This window comes from Bison bison, unplaced genomic scaffold, assembly GCF_000754665.1.
Source record: "Bison bison bison isolate TAMUID 2011002044 unplaced genomic scaffold, Bison_UMD1.0 scf7180017864472, whole genome shotgun sequence".
Taxonomy (NCBI): domain Eukaryota; kingdom Metazoa; phylum Chordata; class Mammalia; order Artiodactyla; family Bovidae; genus Bison; species Bison bison.
Genome location: NW_011495033.1, coordinates 10,034,888 through 10,045,869, shown reverse-complemented (window position 1 = coordinate 10,045,869; position 10,982 = coordinate 10,034,888). Strand labels below are relative to the sequence as shown.

The window sequence follows — 10,982 nt, the reverse complement described above, 5'->3', positions numbered from 1 at the left end:
CAACACCCACACTCACACAGAAGAAAAGAGCCTAGAGAAGAACGGGGAGCAGGGCTCCCTGGAGGCTGAGCAAGGATGCAGAGGAAATCTGACCATGGCTACATGCAACTCTCATGAGAACTGTTCAGCAGAAGAAGGAAGTCAGCCCTAGGACCGTCCCAAAGCATTTCCTTTTCTGAGACATCATGAGACCCCTGGGGGAGAAGCCAGAAGGTCAGGTTGCCAAGCGGTGGGGCTGGGCCCTGCTTACCTGGCAGCTTGTTTGGAGGGGAGGTGCTGGGCTGGTGGTGGGGGGAGCCATGGGAGAGCAGGGTGTTCAGGCCATGCGTCTGGCTGGAGCTGTAGGCGTCCATGGCCAGCTTCTGCCGGAACGCCTCCTCCTTCCTGCGGTTTGCGAACCAGTTGTAGACGCGGACCTCAGTGACCAGGTTGGAGCCCAGGCCGTGGGCTTTGGAGGGGGAGACGCCTCGCTGCAAACATTCTGCCCTGAGAATAGGAGAGAGGGGAGACGGTAAGTGAGGGTGGTCGGTGGGGAGGCCCCCTGGCATTTGGCCCCAGGGACACGATAGCGGGGGGCTTCCCTGGTGGCTCAGTGGTCAAAGAATCCGCCTGTCAGATAGGAGACTCAGGTTCGATCTCTGGGTCAGGAAGATCCCTGGGAGAAGGGAATGACAAGTCACTCTAGTATTACTGCCTGGGAAATCCCATGCACAGAGGAGCCTAGCGAGGTAACATACAGTCCATGGGGTCACAAAGAGTTGGACACGAGTGAGTGACTGAGCACATATGCATACTATCATGGAGTGGGGGGTGGGTGATGGCAAGGAGTGTGAAGCGTTCAAGGATAGAGTATTGGAAGCCTGAGAAATGGCCAGCCTGGGTAGTTATCTGATGAGATGGCTGGATGGCTGGAGCAGTGTGGAACACAGGTTCTGAGCAGGCTCACTGCCCCAGAAGTCTGGGGCTTAGCCTTTGGTGTGGCTCCTGAACAAGAGAGGAAGGTGAGGGACAGGCATCTCAGGCGGAAGGTCCAGGTGAGCCTCCTGACACCGTATGTGACTATTTTTCCTGTCCTACAAAAGACCATTTCGTTTGCTGGCCTAGTCTGAGCCCCTCCATAGCACTCTGAACGGACTTCTGGTCTTCCAGGGTTTGGACACCCCACAAAGGTGCCATGGAAGCCAGATCCCTTAGTCACATAATAGGAATTCCTTCCAAAGGGCAGGCTGGGTGAGGTATAAATGAGGACACAGCAGAGACAGCTGGTCTCCAGTCATCATCGCTGAGGAAACCCCAGGGCCAGTCGTGAGAGAGATTCTTAGACACCACTGGATACTGGGGGGCTTCCCTCTCATCAGTGGGGGCCAGAGCACAGCTGAGGACTCTGTGACACATCTGGGCAGATGGTTTCATCTCCCCAGGCCCCTGCCAGACTTCCCTAGCTGCATCATCTCCCTGCCAGAGCTGGTCCAGCCCAGAGACAGAGAGAACACACAGGTCTTAGCCAAAGCAAAGAGCAGATTTTTTAAAAAGTGAAGGTTGGAATCAGAGCAGATGGGGCAAGAATGAAGCTAAAGGATATATAGAGGATTTTCTAATAGTTTTCTTTAAAATGTGACAGCCTGGGTGGGAGGGGATTTGGGGGAGAATGGATACACGTATATATGCGTGGCTGAGTCCCTTCACTGTTCACCTAAATCATCACAACGTTGTTTGTTAATCGGCTATACCCCAATACAAAATAAAAGCTTAAAAAAAATGCCATGTCATTAAAAACAAATGAACTCTACAAAAACAACTCTAATCAGTGTGGGCAGAGTGGAGGGAATTCTGACCAATTCTTGCTCTCTTGCTAAGTTTCCCTTTGAACCAACATTTGGTCTCGTCCAAAGCCAGTCTATGGCTAAGGAATAGCTTTCCCTTGGTCTGTAGGGGGATCAAACGCACGATTCTCCCTTCATTGGCATATTTTAGACCATCATTCTCCATCATTCCCTGGGATAACAGTTCACAGGGCTACGCCACAGAAAGACATCCCCTGGTTAACAATCAGTTCAGCGAAGTGAAGTGTGTTTCTTGACTGCAGGACTTCTCAGAGCCTTTAATATAGGAATGCACGTTGTGACCCCCTAAGAGAAAGTTACGCAGATGATGGTTCTTAGACTGATTTATTAATGACTTGAAATGAGGGTTCTGCGGGACACACTTTGCGAAAGCCCGATTTAGCCACATTTAGCTGGATGAGTGGGCTTCCCTGGTGGCTCAGACGGTAAGGAATCCGCCTGCAATGTGGGAGACCTGGGTTCAATCCCTGGGTTGGGAAGATCCCCTAGAGGAGGGCATGCCAACCCACTCCAGTATTCTTGCCTGGAGATTCCCCATGGATAGAGGAGCTTGGCGGGCTATGGTCCACGGGGTGGCAAAGAGTCGGACACGATTGAGCGACTCAGCACAGCACCACTAGCGTCTCAACCTTCCAGGACCGAGGGGTGGAACTCAGGCCCCTGTGCTCGCCCGCCTGCTCTGGGGGAGCTTCCGGTGGCGTTACCTGTTACACTCCTCCACTAAGGCCTCCCTCTCTTCCTTGCTGGGGTTCTTTTGCCGGTCGTAGGCCTGGTACAAGATTTGCTGGGACGCGGGCCCCCATTTGAACCGGTTGCGACGCATCTTCTTGTTGGTGGGCTCAGAGCAGGCGTCATCGGACTGCCCAGGCCCCTGGCTCTGTTGACTGAACTCTGGAAAGAGAAACAGCAGCTGATCCTGACTGCTTTTGTCTGTCAAATTTCCAGAACTCTGGACTGTCTGGTTGAATTCTGAAAAGAGAAAGGAGTAGATTTGATAGGGTCTGTAGCCTTCACTCAGCAGGTAGACAGACAGACAGACAGACAGATCAATGGACAAAAATACCTTTATGTCTCTCCCCTGAGCTTTGGGGGTCTGCTGTTAACTATAGGTGGGAATACAGGGGTGGGGGCAGGCTCACCCCAGGCCCCTCACTGCTCATTTCTGTTGGCTCCACCAAAACCAACCCCTTTCCTTTCTTTGGAGGAGCTCAAACGTGGCTGACCATTGTTCTCAGGACAATTTATTATTACTATTATTTCATTGGCTCACTGGCTCTCAGACATGAAGCAACACTCTGAATCCTGAAGTCTTGTGTTTTGATGTCAAGGAGATGAGTTCCACCAAGTCTCAGGTCTAGAGGGAAAAATGCTAAAAGGTACAGCTTGCACTTAGACAAAATGTTCAGAGGCTGAAAATAGCTCTCTACTCATAGATCCTAGGGATCCACATTATGTTATGCTCTTTGAAAAACCGCAAACCCCAAACCTTTTGACTACTGCTTTGAAATAAATATAACTGGACCTTTGTATTGGAAAAAGAAGCAGCAGCTCTTTAGAGCTCAATCATCTCAAAGGCAATGATGTGTGTGTGTGTTCAGGGGTCCATTTATGAGGAGAACAGCCCAAGAGGGAAAGGTCTTACACACCTGCCCACACATTTGAAAGATGGGAAGTGCAAGAGATGGCAAACTCAGGACTTTCTTAAGAATGGTGTTTTAAGAATTGGAGACAAGTAAATACAGATGGTATGGAGCCCCCTGACAGTCCAATTCCCAGGACCCAGGCATATCATGACCCTCAATATATTTTGATTGAATGAATGAAAGATGACAAATCACCCAGTGGTGATCCCCTAGCCTCTGTGGCTGCAATGAGATTTGATATTTACTCATGAAAGAGGCAGCCTCCTTGTTCTCTTCCTTACATCTGCATGAAGCAGAGTTCATCACGGTATTAACTCCATTTTACAGATGACCAAGCAGAGAGGCCAAGCACCCTGCTGAGCAAGAACCCATAACAGATTCATTTCCTAACTCCTGGTCCCCGTGTTCTGGACCTTGATGTTTTTCTTTCTTGGTTCCTGGAGTCCTTTCTGCACGTCTCAGAAAACTCTCAAGGTCCAAAGTCAGGCCACAGCTTGAATCCTCTGCATAACACCCTAGCGTGCGGCCTTCTACCTACCTACCTCCAGCAATAGGGAACTTGCTAAGATTCTAAAGATCCGTTTCCATTTTGGCCCATCAAGTAGTGGTGGGTCCCTAACACGCCTAGACCCCGGATACAAGTAGTGCTGGCCTTTGTTTAATTAGTTGTTGATCAGCCGAGTTAACGAGCTGTGTCCTTGGTAGACAGACAGAACATGTCACTGGAACCCTTGATTGGAGCCCCATCCACTTTGGAAGACTCTCAGGCCACTTTGGGCTCTGTTTTCACTGGTTCCCAATAATTCCTTTAGATACCTAAGAGTGTCTCTGCCACATCTACTAGCAGGAAGTCACTGACTCCATGGGATAATGAGGGTCCCAGCCAAGTTCTGCAATTCCTGGTCCCTTGGCTTCTCTGCCTGGTGAGGACTTAAGGGCCCTAAAGAGTCTTTTAGAACATATGCCTCTGGTCAGGATGATGGTGACGACAATGATGGTCATCCAAATTCCCAGGGAAGTTCTACTTTTCAAAGTGCTTTTACAATTCCTGTATTATTTGGTCTTCACAGCAGCCATCTAAGTGCAGGGAGTTTGGGACAATCAGAGCGGGGAGAAGGAAGTCCCCTGCTCAGTGGATGTATGTCTCAGTGTCTCCTCTCCTCCCTGTGGTCCTGTGGAGTTGTCGTGAATAACAGCCAAAGCCACTACAGATAATCGCAAGGACCCAGGATCAATACAAGGTTCCTCATTTGATGTGAAGAGATAACCTGTCATCACAGTGAACGTGTAATGAACCATTTCTACAGTGAGGTTATTATACAAAGTCCTCCAAATGTATCCCTTCAACGAACTCTCACACCTCTCTTAGAAGAACTGTTATCTCCATGAAGAAATTTGAGGTTCAGACCCATTAGAGGCATGGGCAGGAGCCAGGATGTGAACCTAGCCTGTAGACACTGAACTCACAACCCTTGATGGTGATGCCCCATATACATCACCTCTCACTAAAAACAAACCCAAAGCACACACCCAGAAAACCTTCCAACTGGCCTTGGATGCAGATCACAGAACCTACTCCTGAAGTTCTGCCTGTGGTGGGTGTGAGACGCACTCGCAGCTGCCCACAGGGTAGGGGCCGCCTCTGGCTGTTGGCTGCCCTTTTTGAAGAACCAGACTCCCACACATTCTCCACCCACCACCAACTCTCCCCTACTTCTTTCCAGATTAATGGCAGGAGGGCAGGGGGGCGGTGCACAGAAAATGTTTGTTGCCCATAAAAATTAACTTGGAGAAGATGGCATCAGTAACTTCTTTATAGGCTCAAGAGCCAGTCTGGACAAGGAGATTCTATCTGTGAAGATAGACTCATGAATATTACCACTTATTACTTTTAGCTTCTTATGAAAATTTGTTATCATGTGTGTTTTTTATTCTCCCGATTTTCTCTTACTACTTGTCACTTGTCCACTTGTGTCCTTCTTTTATTCACCTCTCTTCCTATTTTTTATCCGGTGCTAGTATATCTTGTATTTAACCTTCAAGAATTGGTTCAAATGACACCTCCTCCAGGAAGCCCTCCAAGATGTCTCTAGGCAATTTAGCAATTCCTCTGGCTGTCCCTTGCGTACACTTTTATAACAGCTTTTAGAAAGCTGTCATTATTTATTCAAACATCTCATCTTCCTCACTAGGTTGTAAATCCCTGGAGAAAAGAACCTGTGTATCTCACAGGCCAGCAAGTGCTTGGCACCTCATGCTGCTGCTGCTGCTAAGTCGCTTCAGTTGTGTCTGACTCTGTGGTGCCCATATAATATTTACAGAATGAAGGGATGCTTCTTAAGCTTTCTGTCTCATGGGACTTTAAAACAATAATAACAATAATTGAAAAATCCTTTGCAGAGATGGTCATACATTTTTGCAAAATGTCATTCTCAAGCATCTTGAGAACCTTTCTGGGACTTCTATCTTTTAGAAGTTTTTGGTTGACCTTTCCTGCCTCCATCTTTCTGAGGGAAATCCCACAGAACACAGAGAGGCAACTCAAATGGGAGATGATGCCTGAGGCTTGGATTGGAGTGAAAGCGCATCCCACGGGTTCTCTGGCCTTTGGGAGACTATGGCTCCTGAAGATTTTTCTTGGGCTTTACAGGAATTACAGAGAGTTGCTTCATGTCAGACACACAAATTCTTAAAGACATAGTCACCATGGATGGTGGATCATCACAGAGTTTAAAAGGGGTCTCTTCCTCTCACTGTGTTTCTTATAATCTACTTATCTAACCACCAGGGAAGCTCCAACTTATCTAACGCTCCCAGCAAAAGAGCAAATCACTGCAATATAAGGTGAACCCCTAACCCTTTCCTTGCATTTTGAAGGCCTTTCCAGCCCATGGACATTGAGACAATAAATACTGAAACCATCACTTCAGGGCAGTGTGTGACAGAAAACAAGAGTGATTTTTAAAAGTAGTCCTCTAGTAAGAGGGGAAAAACTCAGCCCAGAAAGTGGTGGAAACTCATATCTGAACAAAGACAGAGAAGCCCACAGCCCAGAGGAGAGTATGTGGGAAGAGCGAAAACTTACATAAAATTTTCCTAGAAAAAGGGCTGGATTGAAATAATCAAAATATAATGTAAAAGTACACTTTTCCTAAAATAAAAACACTAGGTCACTGATACTCTTATCATTCAAATGCAGTTCAAACTTCCCTAGCCTTCCAAACAAAAATCTCTCAGGGTTATTGCGTGGAAGAAACCTTGGGACAGAAAGGAAATTTGGGAAAGACAATGGGAAGGATAAGAATTCATCACTCAGAGTTGCAGATGCAGATGCTTTTACTGAGTCCTGCCTTAGCCAGAAGCAGATTCTTCCTCTGACAGGCTCACCAGCTGGGGTCTCAAAGCTCTACTGATTTTGGTAAATGTGAGTAAGCATCTTAAGTTGCTTCAGAACTCAGTTGTACCCACCCCCCACCCCATCCTCCCAAACAACAGGGTCAAGTTCCTAACATATCTATAGGTACGAATGCCTTCTATTTTTTATACTCTTCAAGAGAGAAGGAAAATAATAATAACAGTGATTGATATTATTGATTGCTACTAAATGTCTTCCTTGGAAAGTCTGATCCATGGTCGTGGATCAAGGCGAGAAGATGCTTGGCTTACTTTGGGTTCAATATTCTGCCGTTACCTACTTGGTTTCAAAGAGAAAGATGTTGGAAGCAGGGACCAAAATATTCAAGGTGTGCTACACACACCGATGGGCTTGTCAAATCGACTGGCTAGGGACTAGGGCATCTCAGGAGAAGAAAATGACATAAGCCAACTCATTGCAGGGCATCAAATCCACCTGACAGCTTCCTTATATTTGCCAAGTGCCACGCAGACCTTGTTGATGAGAAGGAAACTGAGGCATCGCACGGGGGTCAGAGTTAGGGCAAAGGTCAGTCTTGGCTGAGGCAGAGGCCGGTTGAAAGCACTTACGTCGGAGGATCTCCCGCTGCTTTCGGACGTACCAGGTGTACAGGGCGGCGCGCTTCTGGGTCTTCATGGGGGTGCCTTTGTTGAGATGTTGGGAGAGGTGTGATTGGTTCAGGCCGGTGACATCCACCACTTCCCTTTGAGGGATGTTGTGCTGTTGCATGTAGCCTTTGATCATTTTGGCAGCCCTCCACGGGTCCTCGCTAGACAGATTAAGCAGAGGGTTAGGATGCTGGTGGAAGAGGTCGGGGACAAATATCCTCTTTCTAGAGGTTTTCCTTAAACTCTGTGCAAAACTCTGACCTTCCCCTATTTCTCCTCCTGCCCAAGTTACATCCTGGGGAGAGAGGCGAGGCTGAAATAGAGCCTGGACAAAAGAGGGGATGAAAGCTCCTATATAGTGCACTCCATCCCTTTCAACTGAGATCGGGAGAATAAAGAGGAAGATGATTTCCTTGCTTCAGTAATAGGAAAGCAAGCCCAGCACTCTCTCTCTCTGGAAGCAGAAAGAAAAGTTCCTGGGTGTTTCTTTTTGTTTTTGTTTTACATTTTTGTTTGTTTGTTTGTTTTGCTTTCCTGCACTTTCCTGGAATGTGAGAGATTTTAAAGGAAAGGTGTCATTCGCTTGTGACTAGGCTGGTTGATCCCCACAATAGGAGGCAGCATCTCTAGATTCACCTGGACTTCTTCCACATCACCTCCCTTTGGGATGGGCGTCTCCACTTGTTGCGTAAAAAATGGCAGTAAAACATAAGTGACCACCTCCGGAGAAGCAAGGAGGACGTCTTAGCCAAATGTTAAACAGTTTTCAGAGTTTCAGAAAACTTTTAAGAAATGATGTTCCTCTCCTGGGGGGCTGAGGAATCACTGCACTGACGTGAGGCAAATAAAATTAAAACAAAAAATTCTTCACAGCCCCGCCTCCCAAATAAGACCACACAGACAGACGGATAATTTCAATTTCTGAATAAGATGTGAATGATTCCAAATGCCACTCTCTTTCTATATTCTTACATGTCTCCTTGGATAGGGTAAGAGTGTCGGGAAGTTAATCTTTCTCATAAATTTCAAGCTTGGGGTAAGAACTTAAACTTTTCATTTAAGTTCATTTCATTCATAAACACAGGTAATGGAAAAAAACTTCTTTAGAACACTGTATTAGTGCCTCTTAATTTATTCCAAACGTTTTCAACTTTGCCAATATCTTTTCTTGCTTATTGAAAAGTGAGCAATCTAATTGAAAACAAAAATTAAGAGAAGAGTGCACAATATAGAACAAAGATATTCATGAAACAATAGATCCATATATATTATTTGTTTAAGGCAGCTACATCATTAACTTAAAAAACCCCAGCATCCCCTTACGGTTGATGTATATAATAGCCTGATAAAACATGAAAAAAATGAAGGGAATAATTAGGTTCAGAGGTAACAATAAGCAAAATTTCAGAGGGCAAAACAGGCAAAAAACCAGATGTAGGTGAAGATGAAATAAGTGATTTATTTCTAGATGATGTGTATGTCAACATGACAATCACCTTTGTGTCATGAATTTTTTTTAACCTAGTAATTAAACAGATTTTTGTAAGCATTTGAAAAATTGGGATTATTTTAGCAAGTCTTTGATATTAAATTTATGAGAACACAAGTTTTGATAGAGATGTTTTTGATAAATGCAAACTCAAAATTACATATAGCTTAATATCTCAAGTATTTATAAAGGTACTTCCAAGTAATACAACAATATTTAAGTAAAAACAGGAACAAAAAATGAGGAACTGCATCCATTTCAAATATGGATAATTCACCTTGAGTAAGAGGAAAGTAATGTAACATTTTGAACATGCCCGTGTAAACATTAGCACTCATTTTAAAAGTTTATTTCTGCTAAATACTTGCACAGTATTTTTAGGGTAAAAAAACACCTTCAACAGATATCAACAACAGCTTCCAAAGTTAGACAAAGTATTTGGGTTTTTAAAGGTAATGCTGCTTCGACAGATTCTTTAACATTTTTGGTTTTGTTTAAATTTTTTACTAGTATTTATTTTGTGTGTTTAAGAAACCTAACTGAAATAGTGTAATATTCCGAGAGCAAATAATTCCGTGGAAAAAGTGAATTAGCTTAACGACTGAAAAGGTTTAAAACAAAAAACAAAAGGCCAGGGAAACCATATAAATGATAGCAAATCTTTCAGCCCGCATTAAAGCCTGGGGATAAGATGGCGTAGTTACACCTTTATAGCTCTGACCACAGAATTCTCATGGATTCACCGGGAAGGGCCCCAAGAGTCGGTTACGTTTTGAAATTTAAAAATACAGCCAGTGATCTGGGGTTCGCAAGCCGGGTAAACACACAGATCGGGAGAAGGGCGCCCGGCATTGTCCTCAGGGCGCAGGTGTCAAGCGCCCGACCTCGGCGCCCGCCTCGTCGGCCCAGCACGCTCCTTTCCAAACAATGCCACGAACCGAGAGGCCCTGGACCCCGGCTCCGATCGCCGCGATTTCTTCGTTAAGAAGCCTCCCCCGGGGCTTCTTGGGGAGCAACCAACTTTCCAACTTTTCACCGCGCGCGCCAGCCTAGAGCCGGGGCCGGAACCGGCAGCGCGCAGCCCCGACCCGCTTTCCCCGTCTCTCTCTTTTTGGAGATGGAAAGAGCGGCCAGCCGCTCCCCAAAGTGACTTGTCCTGTTCTTTTCTTTCCGCCTTAGCGGAGCAGTGTGGACCAAAAGGGGAGTGCGCGCCTCTGGCGTGTAGCAGCCAACTGCGCAGTGACCTGGGGACCGCTAGCGATTTCTTGAAAAATTACTTTAATCAAGTCTGACCACTCCTGAAGGTGGGGGAGGGAAGTTAGCAGCCGCTGGGGAAAGGAGGAGAAACCTTAGGGCCCGGCCTGTGTGTTCCCCACCCCCGCCCCCGGTGGGGGTCTTGGGCCCTCTAGCCTGGCTCTCCGCCCCCTGGAGCCCGGAGCTCTGCGCAGCGAAGAGCGCTGAGGTCCGGAGCCCAGGGCCGGGCCTGGCTCTGTGCCCTCCCGGCCTGCGGTGTCGGCGACCTCCGGGGCAGCCCGGGGCAGGCGCGGGGCGGCGGGGCGGCGCGGGGGCTCTCCTGGGAGGGCCGGGCAGCCCGGTGCGTGTGTGCTGGGAGCTGCGAACAGCCTCGCGAGTCCGCTTTCTCCTTTCCTTCCCTCTCGAAGCCGCGTTTACAACTTCACCAATGAATAACCCGCCTCTCCGTTCAACCTAATCACGACTTTTTGTGTATCTTTCTGTTGATGATTTATAGAAATAAATTAATAACACCCTAACTCCACGTGCTTCAGTTTATATTACATCTCTGCCACGTCTAACCCGGCGCGGGGCTGGGTGCCGAGGGACGCCCCAGGTTCTTCTTCCAAAACCCCGCTGGAAGGCGGGTGCCTGCAGCCAGGCGGATGGGCCTAGGCCCCGCGGGCCCCGGTGCCCGGCGGCCGGACATCGGCGGTTTCTCCCGGTCCGGGGTCAATCTCCGGCCCGCCC

The 10,982-nt window shown here is 47.3% G+C and overlaps 1 protein-coding gene across 1 annotated transcript in view; it reads right to left on the bottom strand.

Moving 5' to 3' along the window:
* Positions 1 to 10,982, bottom strand: part of HNF1B (HNF1 homeobox B) — a 63,697-nt gene that overhangs the window by 51,294 nt on the left and 1,421 nt on the right. The window contains exons 3-8 of the mRNA XM_010861711.1: positions 10,520 to 10,672; positions 10,036 to 10,173; positions 9,769 to 9,915; positions 7,472 to 7,926; positions 2,549 to 2,813; positions 251 to 486 (exon numbers count right to left, since the gene is read on the bottom strand). Coding sequence (XP_010860013.1) covers positions 251 to 486; positions 2,549 to 2,813; positions 7,472 to 7,926; positions 9,769 to 9,915; positions 10,036 to 10,173; positions 10,520 to 10,672 — 1,394 coding nt within the window. The remainder of the gene's footprint in view (positions 1 to 250; positions 487 to 2,548; positions 2,814 to 7,471; positions 7,927 to 9,768; positions 9,916 to 10,035; positions 10,174 to 10,519; positions 10,673 to 10,982) is intronic.